This window comes from Balaenoptera musculus, chromosome 20 (genome assembly GCF_009873245.2).
Source record: "Balaenoptera musculus isolate JJ_BM4_2016_0621 chromosome 20, mBalMus1.pri.v3, whole genome shotgun sequence".
In the NCBI taxonomy this organism is placed as follows: Eukaryota; Metazoa; Chordata; class Mammalia; order Artiodactyla; family Balaenopteridae; genus Balaenoptera; species Balaenoptera musculus.
In genome coordinates this window covers 41,842,393-41,862,889 of record NC_045804.1, presented here as the reverse complement: position 1 = coordinate 41,862,889, position 20,497 = coordinate 41,842,393, and the positions used below count along the sequence as shown (strand labels likewise).

Genomic DNA, 20,497 nt, shown 5'->3' with positions numbered 1-20,497 from the left:
GCAGCCTGCTGAGATCTGCTGCTGCTGTTCACCTTAACCTATTGTCACTTTTTTTTTTTTTTTTTTTGGGCCACACCACGTGGCTTGTGGGATCTTAGTTCCCCAACCAGGGCCCACGGCAGTGAAAGCACCAAGTCCTAACCACTGGACTGCCAGGGAATTCCCTACTGTCACTCTCTAGTTGGAGACAGAGGTACAAGTAAAGTAGAGCGAGATCAGGGAGAGGAACCTGGTGGGTACCAGGGGTGTGTCTGGATGGTGCACAGCCGTCAAGGGGCATCCACTTAGCAGAAGGGACTATGCCCAGGGATGGCAAATCAGGTGGGGCCGGAGATTCCAAATATGGGAGGAGGAATGGATCGAAGCTTGGGCAGCGGCGCGCTCCACGGCCTTGCTTCTCAGCGTTCGGTCCGGCACCAACAGCATTAGCCATCACCTGCGAGCTTCTTAGAACTAGAGTCTTGGGCCCACCCAGGACCTACTGAATTAGAAGCTGCATTTTAACAGGATCCCCAGGTGATTCTTATGCACACTGAAGTTTGGGAAAAGCACCACTTAAAGGTCCAGGAAATCAACTCCATCAGAGGAGAGCAGGCCAATAGTACAGGTTCAAGAGAATAAGCTGGGTTCAGATGAGCAGGGTCATGTGACCAGGCAAGGGTCAGAGATGCTAAGTCGAGGTGAGGCGGGGGCAAAGGTGGGGGCTGACATTTTGTGAGTTTCTTTTTAATTCTGTGCCAGGTGCTCTTCTTGGCGGTCACTATACATCATTTCTTAATCTTCAGATCAACCCTGGAAATGTTTTATCCCCGTGTTACAGAGGCATGGGCACATTAAATAATTTGCTCAAAGTCACGTAGCCAATGGTTCCTGAGCCCTGCACCCATTTCACCTCCCCAAGTGCCTCTGCTGGAGGGGGGACCCTTGGCAGCAGGAGCCAGGAACCAGATACAGGGACTAGATCTTCCCATAAGGCCCTAGCGCTGGGATGGTGACCGTGGATCACCTTCCCAGCAGGCTTCATGCCCCCTCCACATGCTGGGCTGACTTCCTGGCGTGGTCTGAAGAGCTGGATTTGGAGTCAGAAGCTGGGGCCCTGTTCTGCCACTCCCAGCTGTGTTACTAGGGCAGGTTCCTTCCCTTCCTAAGTCTGCTTGTTTATGGTTGATAACGTCCACCTCCCAGAGGGGTTTTGAGAGTTGAGTGACCATGAACCATGAACGTGAAAGCATCTCATTACGGTGAAGTGCACTGTAAACATTAGTTGCTACTGTAATTTGTTCGTGATTGTGGCAGCTGCAGAAGAAGACAAACTCTTGTGAGTCATTTCACATCTGTATCATTTATGCATTCATGAATTCACTCTTTCGGCAAATCCTTACCGCGCTCCTCCCCGCAATGTGTGCAGCCCTGGGGTGTGTAGTGAATGGGGCAGAGCCATGAGTGGGGTTCTGGGATCTCAGAGTCTCGGGAGGGAGGCAGATGGGGAAATAGGCACTGATGATGCTGTGTGAGGATGGGCTGGAGGCCGTGCTAGGGACACACAGGAGACATATAAGTAGCCTAGTCTGGGGGGTGGGTGGGCTGGAAGGGGGCAGTCAAAAAGGCTTTCCAGAGGAAGGAGCATCTATTTAAGAATTGTGTGAATATGCTGAAAAGGAGAACACTCAAACCAGCTTAAACAGGACATGAATGGGAAAGATACAGGAGTGTTTATTTCAAGGGCCAGTAGTATGGCTTGGCCTCCTGAGAGATTAGAATCAGGAACTGTGGGGTGTGTGTGTGTGTGTGTGTTTAAGAGAGAGAGAGAGAGAGAATACACTCTAACAGGAACACATTGTTCTATAAAACCAAGAGTGCGAGTAATGTCTCACTTGTTTGTTTCTCTAAATTCAACGATCTCATTCCCCAAATTGCCAAGAAATCTATTATCAGTCATCTTTCTCGGCTCCCTCCCTTGGCTTTACCAGAATCTTGGGACTTGTGCAGTGGGGGAGACATGGAGGAGATCCCTGGTTCTCAGTCCACACTGGGCTCACTGCTGTAGTCCCATGTCCAGACTGGCTGGATACCAGTGGCTACCCCTCTACCCGCGCGACTGCTACGAGGACTTTTGCTGCAGTGCCCAAGGTCTCAGACAATTACGGTACCTGGCTCCCTACCACTGACCCAGTTATAGAGCATCTGGCAACCTGGTTCTGGCCAGTCTCCTCCTTCCCTTGATGCCCCAGCTTCTCCCTTAGATGGGCATAAATTGAGGGGGGGGGATACTCAAACTCATGCCCACAGGAGCCAGGTGGGCAATTGAAAAGTAAAGTGGACAGCCTTAAGGCTGTGGCAAACAGGAAAACCTGTATAGAGGATTGAAACAGACAGAACTTCAGGAGCCTAACAAACCTGTATGCAGGTTGGATTTTGCCCCAGAGCCACCAGTTTGTGACCAAAGAGCCCTTCCAAAGTGGAGGCCTAGGCGGGTCTTTCATGGGATGGTCCCGTTCCCTTAGTGCCTGAGCCTCTAGAAGTTTCTTAACACCCAGGACAGGAGAGCTCCGAACTCAGGAATACGGGGCCAGCAAATTTGACCTGCAAGAGAGAAAGGGTAATGATGTTTCATACCTTTGAAACCAAATTCAAATGAATTTCTCAATCACTGTATTACATCTAAGTGCAGCACAGCAGCTCTTTCAGCTAGCTCCCCAATTCCAAATTCCTGGGAGAAAGAATCTGATAAGCCCTGTCCAGCCTCTGCATTTGTGCAGCCCTTGTCCAGTTGCTGTGGTCAAGAGTGGGTAGGATCATAGCCGCAAGCGTGGCTGCAGCTGTGGGTGGGTGGTGTGTGGCTGAGAATGGGTGGGGCAGTTCTCATAGAATCAGGGCTTGGGTGGAGCAGAAATCTATTACATCTAAACTCACCCTCAGGATGAGTAGAATGTTCTAGGTGAAAGGTGTGTCGGGGGTGAGGGCGGAGAGCTGGGTGAGGCAGAGTGTTTCAGGAAGAGGTAATAGCATGTGTTGGGATGGGGGAGGGATTGCAATGGTTTTGTATGGAAGGAGCTCAGAGGGCAAAGAACTTAGACTCTCTTCCTGAGGGTAGCGGAGAGGACTCTAAGCTAGACTCAGTTAGATTTGCAATTCGAAAATGACTCTGGCTGCCATAAGGAGAACTGAAAGGAGAGTGGCAGAGCAGAGGCAAAGCCAGCTGGATAAAGTGAGAGACGATGGTGGACACTGCCGAGGGAGGCGTTCTCCCAGAGGGACACAGAAGGTCCAAGCCAGCTTTAGCCTAAGTTGCCCTCCGGGTGATGAGCATTCACATTGGAGGAGCATCCCCAGGTGCACCTGCCCCCACCTGAAAGCCAGTCTTTGACATCGAAGGACGCTTGCTTCTCAAAGTGTGTCCCAATGACCAGCGTCACATCATCTGAGAGCTCGTTAGGAATGCAGAATCTCAGGCCCCACCCCAAACCCACTGAATCCAAATCTGCATTTTAATGAGGTCCTCAGGTGATTCATACACACATTAGAAAGTGCCAAGCACTGCCCTAGGCCATTGCATAACTCCTATGTGGTTCGCCTTGGTCCTTTCCCATGGCTCTGGGGATCTCCCTGTCAGTGGCTTCCCACTTGCTCAGGTGATGCCCCTGGGCTCTGGCCCTGTCCTCCCAGATGCCTGTGGTCAGCCCACAGGCCCCTGAGTGGGACTGGGGGTGCGTGCATGTGCCCAGACCTGAAGATCCAGCTGGCTTCTTGCCTCCAGCCTCAGCTCCCCCACTACTCTGTCTCATTGGCTGTCCATCTGTCCTTTGTATTTTTCTCTGCAGGAGATAGTGGACTGGTTCAATGCTCTCCGTGCAGTCCGTCTCCAATACCTAAAAATGGCCTTTCCTGAGCTCCCGGAGCCTGAGGTGAGCTAAATGTGGACCCCAACTTCCACATCTCCTCTCTGCCATCTCCTTTGCTTCTTGTCTGCTGACCTCGAAGACACTCAGAGGCCAGCCTCAGTTTGTTTGCAGGAAAGACTTTGAGATTTGGGGTTGGGGACCTCAGTGGGAAACCAAAAGCTTTCTCCTGGGGAGTCTGGGGGTTATGGCCTCACCCCTGGCAAGGCAGCCTCCAAAAAGTGGCTCTCCCCTTCGGGATGCATGGCTACCACCCACAGTGTCAAGGGGCTCAGGATTTGGGCATCTCTTTCTCACCCCTTCTCCCACTAAAATGCATGAATGGTCCCTCACATACTGCTTATAAAGTGCTTTTGAGCCCATTTTATCTTGTAATCCCTTTTATCTAGTAATCCCTTGCAGCCAGCAGTTAGATGAGTGTGATTATTCCCATTTCACTGATGAGAAACTGAGTCCCAGGAAGGTCAAGTGCATAACCGAAGGTGTTCTTCACATTCGAACATTTCCCCCTTTGCCCTTTCATATTCTGGTATAAGGAAGGCAGTGGGATCTTTCCCATTATCATTCTTACAGGAACAGTCTGCCTTTCATGGCCTAGGTAATGGGGAGCCTGAGAACTTCATCTGATTGTCCTCAGATGTCTGGAGCATCCATCTACATCTCTCAGGCTTGGCTGGGGAAGCTGTATAGTGGGCTGGAGGATACTGCCCTGAGCCAGGAGGCCTAGGCTCTTGTGGATGTTCTGCTGCTAACTTGCTGTGTAGCCACTGCAGGTTGAGTCACCTCTCTGTGCATCTGTTCCCACATCTGTAAGATGGTGCTTGGTCTGGGTCATCTTCAGGGTCCCTTCCAACCCTGAGGTGCTGTATTCTGGTCCCTGTCTTAGGCCTGCTCTAGGAGGATTTTGTAAGAGATAGGGGTGGAGAGACCGTGTTAGTCCTGGGACTTTCTTTTTCCTTTTAATATTTATTTATTTTATTTATTTTATTTATTTATTTTCTTTCTTTCTTTCTTTTTGCTGCGTCGGGTCTTTGTTGCAGCACTCGGGATCTGCGTTGAGGCATGCGGGATCGTTTCGGTGCGGTGCGTGGGCTCTTTTTTGTGGCGCACAGGCTTCTCTCTAGTTGTGGCGTGCGGGTTTTCTCTCTTTAGTTGTGGCGCGTGGGTTCCAGGGCGCATGGGCTCTGTAGTTTGCGGCACATGGGCTCTCTCGTTGAGGTGCACGAGCTCAGTAGTTGTGGCCTGCGGACTTAGCTGCTTTGCGGCATGTGAGATCTTAGTTCCCCCACCAGGGATCGAACCCAGGTCCCCTGCATTGGCAGGCAGATTCTTTACCACTGGACCACTGGGGAAGCCCCAGTCTTGGGACTTTCTTAATCCCAACTGTTAGACCCTCCTTGAAAGCCTAAGTGCTCCTTAATGTCCAAGTTTGCAGGGAGCAAAGTGTCTGGAACAGGGGTCCATTCCAGACCCAGTGATGCACTGAGATGGCAATTCTTTAGGAGCAGTTCCAGCCAGACCCGGCTCAGGGCCCTCCCGGTCTGCAGAGTCAGCACCAGGAGCTGGTGACTGCCCGCTTCCGTGGGCGGGGCGCTGGGGGTGCTGACTGCTAGCTGGAGAGGATGGAGAACAAAGTGCAGATGCCCAGCCTCATTTTTCTGGGCCAGCTCTCCAACTCTGCTGACCCCTGCGGAGGAAACTGGTCTTTGACCAACATCCTCAATGCCCTCTTACCTCCCTCATCCACCATCGTTACCCCTTATCCACCCCCAGTTTCCTCCCCGCCCACCTCTCTCCCCATCTTTCTTCCCCCCATGTCTATGTATGACGTGAGGTTCTGGGCAACCACCCAGGCCTGACTCAAGCTCAGGGATCCAGATGCCAGAAACCTGGGGAGCCCAAGTGGGTTTGTGGTCCTGTGATAAGAAAACGCATGGACTCAAAGTCAGAGAAGCTGATGTGTTATGTAGGACAAGTCCCCTCACCTCTCTGAGCCCCAGTTTACTCATCTGTCACCATGGGGACAATCCCTGCCTCCAGGGCTGCCGTCAGTCCAGTGAGCCAGGTGTCTAAGGTACGGTGAGTAGAACCCCATCCACGTGCTTTTCCTTCTTCTTCCATTGGCTTCCCGAGGCCTAGACTCCCCCTGCTCTGGCTCCAGTTCAGACGGCTGAGCTGTCAGGACTTGTCTTCTCTCCAAATGAAGGAATTAAAGCCTACAGAATGCATTTTAGGGAAAGGGGAGTGTTGTCCTTTATATTTTCGTTTTGAGCTCACGACTTTCTCCCTTTCAGACTTTCCATTCCTATTCCCAGATGTCATGTCCCCTTCGTCCCTGCCCTGGGCTCAGGCTCTGGAGAACCCCTGTGTTCTCAGAAACCTGGGCTGTCACTTGAAACTCTAGACTTGCCAGTTTGACGCCCTGGAGCATAGGAGGCCAGCATCAATCCCTGGAAGCTCCTCTGAGCATAGGATGGCAAGTTGGAAGGGATCCTGCAGATCACATAGGCCAGTATCCTTATTACATAGCGGGAAATAGGCCCAGAGAGGCATAAGGTCTTACCAAGGTAACACAGCTGGTTGAGGTCAGACCTGGAGCTAGAACTCAGGTCTCTTGACTCCTAGTCCAGAGCTTTCTCTACTTGCCCACCCTGCCATCACCTCCTATGGCCCTGGGTCAGAATCCCCACCAATGACCAGGTCTTGGCCAAGGGCCTGATCAGAGGGTTCTGCCATGTTTATACTTTAGCATCATAGAGTAGCGGTAGGGCTACCACTAGTGTCTGTATGGTGTCCATTGCCTCTAGATGTGAAAGCTCTTCATCCTACCAATGACATGTCTTTGAGAAAATCCACAACCACTTCTCTGAGGCCTGGTTTGTTCATATACACAACGAAGATGATAATATCCACCCCACAGTGTGGTTGAGAATGACGCGCAGAGCCTGACACACAGTAGATCCTCAGAATATGCCCCCCTGACACCAGGAGGGTCTCCTCAGCTCCTTGCCTGTGTCCTCCTTCTGGAGTTGCTGAAGGAATCCTTCAACTAAGTCTTGAAACCAAGACTTGGCTGTGCTGGTGAGCTCTGCAGACATCTGGGGTGCTGTTATCTGGCTCTGTTGAAATGTCAATGTTGCATCCATACCAAATATAACCCCCTGAACCATGCGTACACATCCTTCCCCATTCCAAACTTCCCCTTTTTTGGGGAGCCAAGTTCGGTGGGGAACCTCGGGCTCCTGGGTGTGAGGCAGGGGTGTCAGTGTGTGTCTTTCTTCCCCCAGCTCGTGCCCCTCATCACCAGGAACTACCTTAAGCAAGGCTTCATGGAAAAGACTGGTCCAAAGGTATATCCTCCACTCCCGGGGAGACTTTCGTGGCCCCTGTCCCAGTGGGCAGTAGGGCAGAATTTGGGAGGTGGGAAAATGGGGAAGCAGGGGCAGAGAGGAAGGAGGAAGGGGAAGTAAATGGATGTTTGTAAGTTCCGGGGGTGGAGGACCAAGTGGAGACCGGGTGGCTGGAGTGTGGTCCAGCATCGCTGCAGGTGCTTCTCCCTATAATTGGGCATCCTCCCGCTTTATCAACATCACCATCAGCTTCTGTCCTCTTAACACCATCTAACTGATCCTACTCTTGGGAAAGCATAGCTGAAAAGGGACTCCTTGGGGGACAGCTTTTGACTTTCCAGAACGCTTGTGTGCTCTGTGCTGGGGCCCTACCAGGACCATTCAAGTGACGCAGGGACTAGTGATCAGTCTGAGAGAACACACCTATATATACCCATGCTTGGGTGCCCAGCTGCATGCTGGTGGGGCGAGGCTCAAAGTCACAAGGTGGAGATGGTGGGGGCTTGTGACGGGCGGAAGCAGGGAAGGGAGGAGGGAAAGGGAAAAGGAAGGGAAAAGTAGAGGGGCTCCCTAAAAAAGAACCCCAAAGCTACAGCATTCCAGTGCAGTTTTTTTGTTTTTGTTTTTTTTTTAAGATGTAATATGCTGACAGGATGCTTGTTAAGATGACAGTGAAAGGTGTTAGGCAATCAGGGTAAAGAAAGCCTCAGGCAGCTGGAAAACTTGTAAAAGGGTTGCAGGTTCTCTTCCTTCACCAGCTGGTGGCACCGCCCTCCCCGTGGTTCTGGCCAGGGGCTTTCCTTCCCCTGACCTAGGATAGAATTTGGCCAAGGCCAGCGCTTTCAGAAGCGCCGAGCAGTGGCCACTTCTGATTTCCCAGCTTCCTTTTTCTGAGACTTCTTGTCCACAGCCTGAGAAAGGGGGAAAATGCTTCTTCCAACCCACGCAGGCAGCACCTGGAGGCAGCAGGGCAAAGCTGGGGCTGGGGGAGGGGGTGGGATGGGTCGGGGAAGGATGGGGCGGGGTGGGGGGAGCGGAGCCTGCAGCGCTCTAGGCCTGGAGAGGGGCGCTGGGGCATGCGACTGCAGGGCTGGGACCCGCCGGCTCTCTGGGCCTGGCCCAGGCTGGCCCTCTGACCTCTGTCCCCCACCCCCGGCCTGGCCGAGCCTGGTACGAGGTTCCCTCTTTTGCAGCAGAGAGAGCCTTTCAAGAAAAGGTGGTTTGCCCTGGATCCCCAGGAGCGGAGGCTGCTCTATTACAAGAACCCGCTGGTAAGAGCCACTGCCGGCCCCACCGCTGTGCACTCGCAGGCAGAGGTGGGGTCAGTGCTGGTCGGGGACCATGGGGAAGCGACAGGGCTGGAGAGACCCAGCCAGAGGCACACCTCCATCATCACTTGTCTCTAAGTCAGTCTTGTGCGTGAAGCTGTGCTCTCCCTCACCTTCAGGAAGTCCTTTATGTGTGTCCAAAATGCTGCCGATGTGTCAGTAGCTAAGACAGGTGTTTCCCGGCAGGACTCTGTTCCAACCGGAGGCTGTGGAGTGTCAGTTGGTAGTGAGGGCTCTAGAACTCGGCTGTCTGGGCTCCGGTTCCAGCCCTGCCACCTGTAGGGGTGCGCTCTGAGCAGAGCACTCAGCATTCCGTGCCTCAGTTTCCTCCCCCAGAAAATAGGCTTCATAACACTGCCTTCCTCAGAGGTTGCCGTGAGGATTATCACATGAGTTACTACATGTGAAGTACTTGAATTCATGGTGCAGAGTTAACTCTCTGTAAATATGAAGTATCATTTAAACAGATGCCGTGTGTGATGTCTTTTATGGTTTGAGCCTTTTAAATTCTGGGTCCCATCTAGCCGAAATCCCCAGCAGAAGCCCCACCCAACACACACACCTCTTACTAAAATGGGCCTGGGGGGCTATCGGGCCTGCAGGTGGCCCTCAGCCCCAGGTGTGGCCTCTGACGACATGTGTCTTCTATTTTCAGGACGCCTTTGAGCAGGGCCAGGTATTTCTCGGGAGCGATGAGCAGGGGTACCAGGTGTATGAAGACCTGCCTAAGGGCATCCGAGGGAATCGCTGGAAAGCCGGCATCACCATCGTCACCCCGCAGCGGAGGTTCATCTTCACCTGCCCCAGCGAGAAGGAGCAGCGCGAATGGATGGAGAGTTTTCGGGATGTCCTCTCCCGCCCCTTGACGCCCCTCAACCTCCTCAGTAAGATGCAGGGCTTGTCCCTTCGGCTGAGGGCAGTAGGCAAAAAGGGGCTTCTTCACTTGGGTTCAGCTGTGAGCCCTGAAACTGGGGTCATGGCTCCCGAGTGCCCTCTTTCCATTTTCTTCTCTTCCTGCCAAAGAAAAGTTGAGACAGTGCACATTATTGCCAGGAAACCCTCTCTGTCCACGCTTAGTTCCTCTACCAGGAGCCTTTCCCTAGCCACGTCTGGAGGAGTTTCGCTCTGGCAGAGCTGTCACTTAGATCCGCTTTTCTGCCCTGCTCAGTCCAGGAGCCTTGCAGCCTCTCTGTCCCTCCACCCTCTGCCCCTGAGTCCCTTTTCTCATGAGAAAACTCTGGCCTGTTATTAAGGTCACAGCACTGGGCAGCTCCTGGGATTTTGGATTACTCCCCACTCATAGAGGGAAGGCTATTTTTAGGGCTCTTCTGTTTTCTGGGTCCTTTCATGTGTCTGCCCCTCTCCTGCTCCTCCCCTTCGCCCCAGATGTGTCACAAGCAGGCTTCCCTATCTGCAGACAGCCCCGTGAAAGGAGGGGAGACATTCGGAGCCAGAGCAGGAAACTTCTGGCCCAGGGCCTGGCTTCTGGGACACCAAGGAGAAGTTCTTTGTTTGGAAAAGTACAGTCTGAGCAGGTGACCCCACACAGCCCCTTTTGGAGAAACCCTTGTGCCCTTTGAGTCTGACCAGGATAAACACAAACTTGCTTCGCTTTCCAAAATCCCAAAGCCAAAGAGCCTCAGAAATGGGCTCGGAAGTTGTTAGTGAGGCAGCTGGTGCTTTTTTCCTCTGGGGGCCTGTGTGTCCGAGTCTGTTTTTCTCTGTTTCTGTGTCTGACTCTCTGCTTTTCTCTCCTTCTCTGGTGTGTGTGTCCCCTCTGTCTGTCACCTTTTCAGTCTGTTTTTTATTCCGGTTCCCTCTATCATTGTCCCCCTGTCCCCCTGCTGTCCCTTCCCACCAGTGGGTCTGCATTGGCATGGCCACGCCCCCAGCCCTCTTCTTGTTCCGCTTGCAGCTGCATCAACAGAGAGTGGCTACAGCAGCAGGTGACCCACTGGCCAGCCAGCGCACCTGGTGGGAAGGAGAAGTTTTCACCTTGGCCTTGGGGGCCCCGCAGGAGTGCCCCACAGTCGGCAGCTATCAGGGGCTGTGAACTCTGCCAAGACCGAAGCTTTGGCCTTTATCTGCCAGCTCTCTGGGCTTCCCCGCTACCTAGCTCTGGGGGTCTGATGATCTGGTAAATGTTCTCAGGGCCCAGGACATCTGAAATGAAGGCATTGCAATGGAAAGGCACCCACAGCATCACACAAGTGGCATGCTTGCTGTAAACAAGAACAACAACAATAAAAAGTTAAATCTGAATCTAACCACGAGGAAACAATCAGGCAAGTCCACATTAGAGAAATTTTGCAAAACAACTGGCTGGACTCTTTAAGAATGTCAGTATCATGAAAGATCAAGTAGTCTGGAAGCTGTTCTAGTTTAGAGAAGACTAAAGAGACATAGCGACAACATGCAATTCATGATTCTTGATTGGATCCTGGATTTTAAAAAAACACTTATAAAGGAAATCATTGAGATAACTGGGGATATTTGAATATGGATGTATATTAGCTAGTAATATTGTAGCATTGTGATGATTATGCTGTATTTGTGTAGGAGAATGCTCCTGACCTTAGGGGACATGGGCTGAGGTGTTCAGGGGTAAAATGTAATCATGTCTACAACTGACTTAAATGGTTCAGCAAAAAATGTGTATGTGTACATGTGTACATATAGAGTATATACATAGATATAGTGTGTGTACATTTATGTATGGAAGACAGGAAGTCTGTGTGTATATACACACACACGCGTACACGGGGAGAGAGAGAAAGCGGGCCACTGTGCAAAATGTTAGCAACTGATGAATCTAGATGAAGTATAGCTGGATGTTTATTGTCCAATTCATGTAAATTTTCTATAGGTTTGAAAGTTTTCAAATTTAAAAGTCGGGAAAAATTTTTTTTTTTAAATCCACTTTTCACTCTTCAAAAGTAGTGGGTTTTCTACATGAATCGAAAATGTTCCTGGGAGAGTTCTACCTTTGTGCACATTTTAGAAGAAATAAAAGCCCAGATAAGGGCTTCCCTGGTGGCACAGTGGTTGAGAATCCTCCTGCCAATGTAGGGGACATGGGTTCTAGCCCTGGTCTGGGAAGATCCCACATGCCGTGGAGCAACTCAGCCCGTGCGCCACAGCTACTGAGCCTGTGCGCCTAGAGCCCGTGCTCTGCAACAAGAGAAGCCACCGCAATGAGAAGCCCACGCACCCAACAAAGAGTAGCCCCCGCTCGCCACAACTAGAGAAAGCCCATGGACAGCAACAAAGACCCAGTGCAGCCAAAAATAAATACATTAAAAAAAAAAAAAGCCCAGATAATACAAACAAACAAAAAAACCAATGTCCCCATTGACCATCCACGCACTCTGGAAGGAAAGAAGGAAGCTGAGAAGGCAACTCAGCTGGACCCCAGGACAGAGAGCTATCCAGCCCGAATGCCAGGTCTGGCCCTGCCACTAATGAGACTGCTGGAAATCTCACTTCCCCACCTCTGTGCCTTGGTTTTTCTCTTTCAAATGAGGAAGTTGTACTAACTACTGAAATTCAATGGAAGCAACAAGTATTTTTGAGCACCTCCCAGGTGCCAGGCTGTGTGCTGAGCCCTGGGAACAGGCAGGAACCAGATGATGTGGTCCCCGCTGTCACAGATTTCAGCCTGCTGGAAGGCAGCCTGTACATGGGGCAGGACAATGAGACCAGTGTTCCGAAAGGGGAAGTGGGGCTGCTGTGAGACGTGTGGCAATACGGTTCACCCTAACTGAGGGGGAGAGGGGAGACTCCTTCCTCTCCAGAAAGTGACGTTGAAGTCAAAACCTTAAATTGTTTAGAGGTTAGTCAAAGGGAAGAGGGCCAGGAAAACACTCTAGGTTGAGGGAAGAAAATGTTCAAAGGCTCTCAGATGGGAAAGAGGAACTGAAAGAAATCTCAAGTGGCTGAAATGTTAGAGAAATAGATCACCGTGGTCTCTGCTCTGTTATTCTTTGTCCCTTCGAGTGACGTGGAGAAAGACATTGAGTGTTTTCATTTCAGTGGAGACCCAGAGGTTGGGAGGGTCTTTAAGACAGTCTCTGCTTTTTCCTTTGATCCCCCAATCAGAGGACAATCAACGTCATCGGGATGTCTTTCCTGAGGCTTCCTGACTGCCCAGATGAAGACGTGGTTGCTTCCTCTTCTGGCTCCTAAAGCACCTTGAAAATGTTTTTCAGCACCTGTTGGGTTGTATATTAAGGGTCGATCTACTTGTCTGCCTTTTTTTTTTTTTTTAACACGACCCGTGAGCTCTGTTGACTGTACTCTGCTAAGTTCTGAGAACGACAAAATCAGTAAAGGCATAGTTCCACCTTCAAGGAACTTATAGTCCAGAGAGGAAGAAAGAGAAGTAAACAGGCAATAACAAAACTACTTGACGAGGCAAATTGGCATTCTTAGGAGTCCCTCAGCGGGGCAGAGAACAGACACAAGAGATGGAGACAAAGTCCCAGTGAAATGGAATGTCTGGTTTTGGTTGGTCTCTGAGGCCTAGCTGAATCTGTCTTTGGGTTTCCCAAGGATACTTCTGTACTCTTACATTAAATCCTCTTCTCCCTTTTGACTTGTTAGTACAAGGAGATTTCTGTTACTTGAATCGGTCCTGACTAATGAAGTTCTCCAAAAGAGGTAGTATCTATGCTGAGTCCTGTAGAAGGCACTTGGGTTGGGGTTGGGGGGGAGACAGAGTGTGTACAAAGGCCCAGAGACAAGAGAGAACATGGCCTGTTCTGGAAATTACAAATAATTGAATATGGCTAGAGCACAGATCGTTGGGGGCAGGAGGGGGGTCAGCTTCCAATAATGGTGGAGTAGCTCGTATCAGAACAGCCATTCCACAGATAACAATTAGAAACTCTGTACAGACTATAACAGAAATTATCTGGAGGCCTTGGAAAATAACCTAAATCAGTCAGAGAGGAGCTGGCACTAGGAAGCAAGGAATGGCAAGAGTGAGTTTCTCAGTTTTTTGCTTTTCACCTGATGGCAGGCCCCAGTCAGTGCCTCAGGGGACACTAAATTCTGATGGAAACCTGCAGTCTTACTGGTTGAAAAATAGAGGACAGAGTTTAGGGCAACTTTAGCAGCAGGGAAGTCTTGGAGAAGAGGGCTACAGAAGGGGAGCCCTGAATTCTATTATCTGCCTGCTCTCTGGAGGAACATAACAGAATCCAGAGGTTTGACATTCATAATATCAGGATGCAACCCTAAATTAGTAGACATATGAAGAAACAAGAAAATATGAATTGTACTCAAGAGAAAAAAATCAATCAATGGAAACTGATTCCAAGATGCCCCAGATACTGGAATTAGGCAAGAATTTTAAAGCAGCTATTATACCTATGCTCAACAAGTAAAGGAAAATATGATCATAATGAATATACGGATATGAAATTTCAATGGAGAAATAGAAACTATAAAAAAGAACCAAATGGAAATTCTAGAACTAAAAAATACAATATGTGAAAAAAAAATTCAGCTCAACAGTAAATTGGAAATGACTGAGAGTCAGTGAACTTGAAAATATATCCATGGTAATTATCCAATCTGAAAAACAGGGTGAAGTAAAGGATTGAAGAAGTAAAAAGAGAGGACTTCCCTGGCAGTGCAGTGGTTGGGACTCTGAGCTTCCACTGTAGGAGATGTGGGTTTGATCCCTGGTCGGGGAACTAAGATCCCACATGCCATGTGGCATGGCCGAAAATTAAAAAAAAAAAAAAAAAGAAGAAGTAAAAAGAAAACCTCAAAAGCTCTAATATACATGTTATTGGGGTCCCAGAAAGAGAGAAGAGAGAGGTATTGGGGCAGAAGAAAATATTCGAAAATATATTGATTGAAATGTTATTAACTTTGGTGAAAGACATGCAGAGACTCAAGAAGCTTGGCAAACTTCAAGTATTTAGAATAAATACAAAGAAAACTACATTCAGGTACATTACTGCCAATCTGCTGAAGACCAAAGATAAAGAACAGATTTTGAAAGCAGCCAGAGAAAAACGATACATTACATACAAGGAAATGTTGTTTCTCATCAGAAACAAAGAAAAAAAAAAATGAATGGACTTCCCTGGTGGTTCAGTGGTCAAGACTCTGAGCTTCCACTGCAGGGGGCCCATGTTTGATCCCTGGTCCGGAAATTAAGATCCCGCGTGCTGGGCAGGGCAGCCAAAAAAAACCCCCCAAAACAAAAACAAAACAGAAACAAAGGAGGCCAGAAGGTGGAAAGACCTCTTTAAAGCACTAAAAGAAAAAAAAAATCAGAACTCTAGAGAAAATATCTTTCAAGAATAAAGGATATGTAGATCTATATCTATATCTGTAGAGAGAGCAAACAAAAAAAACTTCAGAAAAAGAATAAAGGCAAAATATCACTGAATTGTACACTTAAAAATGATTAAAATGGTAAACTGTTTATATTTTACCCCCCGAAAAAGTGCAAAAGGCAGATTTTTTCTTAAAAAGGCAAACAAAAAAAGATATTTCTGGATAAAGATAATTGTACATTTCTGACAGAACTGCAGTATAAGAAATACTAAAGAAAGTTCTGTGGGGTAAAAGAAAATGATACCAAACAGAAACTCTGATCTTTAGGAAGCAATAAAGTATAATAGAAATGGTAAAGATATAAGTAAATATAAGACTGCCTATTTAAAGCAAGAATTACATGTGTTATGGTTTATACCATCTGTAGAGATAATGTATATGACAACTACAGCATGAAGGCCTGAGTAAATGGAACTCTACACTTTCAAGCTTCTTATATTTTACATGAAGTGGTACAAAATTAGGTCTACGTAGATTGTGAAAATTCAAGGATGTATACTGTAATCCTTAAAGCAACCACTAAACACATAATGCAAAGAGGTATAGCTAAAAAGCTAACAAGGAAATTAAAACAGAATTTTAAAAAGCATTTGATTAACCCGGAAGAAGGCAGGAAAGGAAGACAAAATGAATATGAAATAGATGAGACAAACTGAAAATAAAGAACAAAAGGGAGACCTTACCATATCAATAATTACATTAAATATTAGTGGATTAAACAGTTAAATTAAAATACAAGATTGTCAGAGTGGATAAGGAAGCATGACCCAATTGCATGATGTTAAAAAGACATTTTAAATCTAAAGACATAGATAGATTGAAGTTATAAGTGTGGAAAAACATATACCATGCAGACAGTAACAATAAGAAGGCTGGAGAGGCTATACGGAGATCAGATAAAGTATTTTTTCAAGACAAGGAGTAATATCAGAGATAAAGAGTGACATTTCATAACAATAAAAGGTGTAATTCATCAAAAGACACAACAATCATAGATGTGTATGTGCCTAATAATACAGCTCCAAGGTATGTGAAGCTGAAATGGACAAAATTTAAGGGAGAAATAGACAACCATGAATCAAAAAAGAAATCACATGGGAAATTAGAAAGATTTATAACTGAATGATAATAAAAATACATGTCAAAATTGAAATGATGCAGCTAAAGCACTAATTAAAGGGAAAGGCATAAGAATCAATAACCTACGGCTGTACTAATATGGTAACAGTAGCCACACGTTGCCATTGAGAATTGAAATGTGATTAATACAACCAAGGAAATGAATTCTTAATTTTACTTCATTTTATCTAATTTAAAATAATTTAAATTTAAAATAAAAAACTGGGGGAGTTCTCTGGTGTCTAGTGGTTAGGATTCTGCACTTTCACTGCCATGGCCCAGGTTCAATCCCTGGTCAGGGAACTGAGATCCCGCAAGCTGTGCTGTGCGGCCAAAATTTAAAAAAAAAAAAGTAAAAAATAAAAGTAAAAACTGGAGCAGTGTAAGATATTTTTTCTTCAAACACAACTTAGTTGTTTTGATAAGACTTATATTTTAATTTAACCCTTGCATTGCATAAGATATTTATTATTTCAGTTGTGGAAAAAAATTTAATGATGAGGAAAAGACTAAAAACTAAATTTTATAAAAAGTGAAGTATCTTAAGTTAAGCTGCCAAACAATTACCTGTAGAATACGGTATTTTTTCCTAATAATGTCAAAGATCAGCTGATTCAAAATTTGAAAAAATGCAGGCACTTTTCTTTAGTTTTAGGTGAGTTGTGTGATACAAGACTAACAATAATTTGGGTAAGTTTTGTTTCAAAGGACTTTTAAATTTATGAGGAAGGGCTTCCCTGGTGGCGCAGTGGTTGAGAATCTGCCTGCCAATGCAGGGGACACGGGTTCGTGCCCTGATCTGGGAAGATCCCACATGCCGCGGAGCAACTGGGCCCGTGAGTCGCAATTACTGAGCCTGCGCGTCTCGAGCCTGTGCTCCGCAACAAGAGAGGCCGCGATAGTGAGAGGCCCGCGCACCGCGATGAAGAGTGGCCCCCGCTTGCCACAACTGGAGAAAGTCCTCGCACAGAAACGAAGACCCAACACAGCCATAAATAAATAAAAACAAATAAATAAATTTATGAGGAAATATCAATCCACTGCCTAAAAATCAAACTGATGGTGTAGATATTTTTGAATCTTTTACATCTGTAAGAGAAGAATTTCAGGTAGATGTGGAAAACCTAATTTTTTTTTTTTTTAAACATCTTTATTGAAGTATAATTGCCTTACAATGGTGTGTTAGCTTCTGCTTTATAACAAAGTGAATCAGTTATACATATACAATATGTTCCCATTTCTCTTCCCTCTTGCATCTCCCTCCCTCCCACCCTCCCCATCCCACCCCTCTAGGTGGTCACAAAGCACCGAGCTGATCTTCCTGTGCTATGCGGCTGCTTCCCACTAGCTATTTTACATTTGGTAGTGTATATATGTCCATGACACTCTCTTACCCTGTCACATCTCACCCCACCCCCTCCCCATATCCTCAAGTCCATTCTCTAGTAGGTCTGTGTCTTTATTCCTGTCTTGCCACTAGGTTCTTCATGGCCTTTTTTTTTTTTTTCCTTAGATTCCGTATATATGTGTTAGCATACTGTATTTGTTTTTCTCTTTCTGACTTACTTCACTCTGTATGAAAGACTCTAACTCCATCCACCTCATTACAAATACCTCCATTTCATTTCTTTTTATGGCTGAGTAATATTCCATTGTATATATGTGCCACATCTTCTTTATCCATTCATCTGTCGATGGACATTTAGGTTGCTTCCAGGTCCTGGCTATTGTAAATAGAGCTGCAATGAACATTGTGGTACATGACACTTTTTGACCTATGGTGGAAAACCTAATTTTTATTGTGACAGATGGTTCTTTAGCTATGTTAGGTCAAAAATTCAAATATTGAAATTTTAAAATAAGAGACTGATGATTCTCTTATGATTTTGTTCCATTTTATGACACAAAGTAAAAATATTTATGTTCAGTTTTCTGAAACAGACTATGAAAACTGTCATGGATACAGTTGTTAAAATTGTTCATCATGTTCATGAAAATGCTATGAATCACTGCCGGTCTATAGAACTGTTGAAAGAAATGGAAAACAATTCAGTGATCTCATATTCTTTGCCAATGCTTTTGGTTGAGTTCTGGAGTTTTACAATTATTTAGTGTACTCTTAATTTCAACTCAAGATTTTCTTGAAACCAAAGGAATGCTTGCAAAATAGTTGATAATCAAAAACCTAAGGCAGTGTGATTATGTTTTCTCACTGACATTCCACTGCATATGAATGAGCTAATTTTGAAACTCTAAGGAAAGGTTAATCTGTGACTTAGCTAAGCAGTTACAAGAATTTATGTTGCTATGAAAACATTTAATAATACAAATCACTAGTAACAATTTTATACACTTTTCTAACATGAATCAATATGCAGAACACTTTAATTATAATCAGTAGTAACATGTAAATTGTCCAAAAATACTATAAGAAAAATTTGCAGGACACTTTATTGATATTGAAGTTGCTCTTAAATTTATGCACTATCCCTTTGAAATAATACTGAGTTTACACTAGAGTTCATGAATTTATTCAACTTGGAGAGGCACAGTTTTCAAACTAATATGCTTTTGCTTTAAAAGAGTTAAATCAATTTTCCCCAAAAGATGAAACAGTTTTGTCAATACAATGTGATATTAAATGGTTTGTTTTCTTATTGTTGAGTTTTGAGAGTTCTTTGTGGATTCTGGATACTAGTCCTTTGACAGATACAGGATTTGCAAATATTTTCCTCCAATCTGTAGCTTTTCATTCTTTTAACAGTGCCAGTGAAGCCTTTTTTAAGTCAAGGCATTGAGGTCAGGGTTTGTGACTTCCTTCGTTTAATGAAGATTTTTGTTGGTGACAAGGTTTGGCATTAAAAATACGTTTTGGCTTATATTTGGGTGTTTTGAGTTCATATAGAGTGGAAATAAGGGTGATGTATGTCTTGTGAAAATTAATAAAGGGAAACCTCACTAAACTGGAGTCAGGAGGCCAGAAGGGGGAAGCTCTATCATGTACATACCACTCCACATCAATACAGATCCTAATAGGAAGAGAAGTACCTTGCATCTCCAGCAGGAAGTGACACAACTTTACTTCCGCCAGCAGGAGGAAGAAAAAATTTTTCCTTGCCTGGCAATAGCTCAGCCAATAAAAAGCCACTGTACTTCAAACTCCCAATTTCCTCCAAAGGACCTTCTGTTTCTAGAAGCCCCTCCCAGCTTCCCCTTCTTCTCTATAAAAGAGTTTCCTGTCCTTTGCTTAACTGGACTTGCATGTGGTTCACCATAGTTCCACGTCCTGAATTGCAATTCTTTGCTGCTCCCAAATAAACCCATTTTCCTGGTAAAATTAACTGGTTGTTCAATTATTTTAGGTTAGCAGTTTACTGACTTCTGTCTTCCCCTGACAAAATATGCTTTGTCCCTTAAGGAATCCAATGAGAGCAAAGTGAACAAAGGAGCACTGATAGAATATATTAATGGCAGTTGCCCACAAACTCCTTTCCCATCTAACTTAACATTAGAACTCAGCATCACAGGAACGTGTATTAACACATCTACTTGAATTTAACAATGATGTCAGATTCTCTGATAGAAAATGAGTCTGATTTGACTGGTTTGACTATGAGAACTGGCACCTCCAGTTAAGATTCTGTAGCCCATATTTTGCATGTATTGAATGAGCTAAATTTGCAGCTCCAAACTTTGAAAGGAAATATATTTCAAGCACTTAAGACAAAAGTACCTTTCCAAAAAAAAAATTAAATTAACAAAGGTGTATTTAAATGAACAATATTCTAATTTTCCTAGCCCTTTCTGAGTATATCAGGTTAAACAAAATGCCTCTAAGTAAGAGTAACTGGTATAATTGATAGTAGTTTGATAAACCTTGGTAAAGTCTTTTTAGCCTACCTCCCAGAAAATAAGAAAGTGGATAATTCTAATGACTTTTGCAACACGGGTGGTTTCAAATTCTCCGCTTTCAACATAAAATAAAGGAAAATCTAATCAAGTTGTCAGCTGAGAGATTATTAAAAATAATTTCTGGTGACGGATCACTGTTATTTTTTTTGCATATATAGATACAGTCATTCCTCAGTATCCGCATGGGATGAGTTCCAGGACCCCCGTGGATAACAAAATCCTTGGATGCTCAACTTCCTGATATGAAATGGCATTCCATGCAAGGTAGGTTGAATTTATGGATATGGAACCCGCTGATACGGAGGGCTGACTATATCTCAGAAAGTGTTCAATAAAATGTGTGGCATTTTGTCACCTATTTATATATGTGAACAAGGTTTTTCAGCATTAACATTTATTAAAAAAATAGAAATAGAATTTATTGTTGAACCTTGTCTAATTCTAGTGTTAAGTAATGTTCATCACTCATATAACTCAATAGCAAAACCTCCCACAAATAATCCAATTTAAAAATGAGCAGAAGACCTATATACGT

The 20,497-nt window shown here is 45.7% G+C and overlaps 1 protein-coding gene across 4 annotated transcripts in view; it reads left to right on the top strand.

The window, feature by feature from the left end:
• Positions 1-20,497, top strand: part of ADAP2 (ArfGAP with dual PH domains 2) — a 35,407-nt gene that overhangs the window by 12,626 nt on the left and 2,284 nt on the right. For 2 of the 4 annotated variants that reach the window (XM_036835914.1, XM_036835913.1), the window contains exons 7-11: positions 3,822-3,905; positions 7,187-7,249; positions 8,443-8,520; positions 9,233-9,461; positions 20,121-20,226. In XM_036835914.1, the coding sequence (XP_036691809.1) occupies positions 3,822-3,905; positions 7,187-7,249; positions 8,443-8,520; positions 9,233-9,461; positions 20,121-20,203 (537 nt within the window). In that variant the 3' untranslated portion in view covers positions 20,204-20,226. Of the gene's footprint in view, positions 1-3,821; positions 3,906-7,186; positions 7,250-8,442; positions 8,521-9,232; positions 9,462-10,492; positions 11,631-20,120; positions 20,227-20,497 lie in introns of those variants that run through there. The other 2 variants (XM_036835917.1, XM_036835915.1) reach the window with 2 other exon arrangements.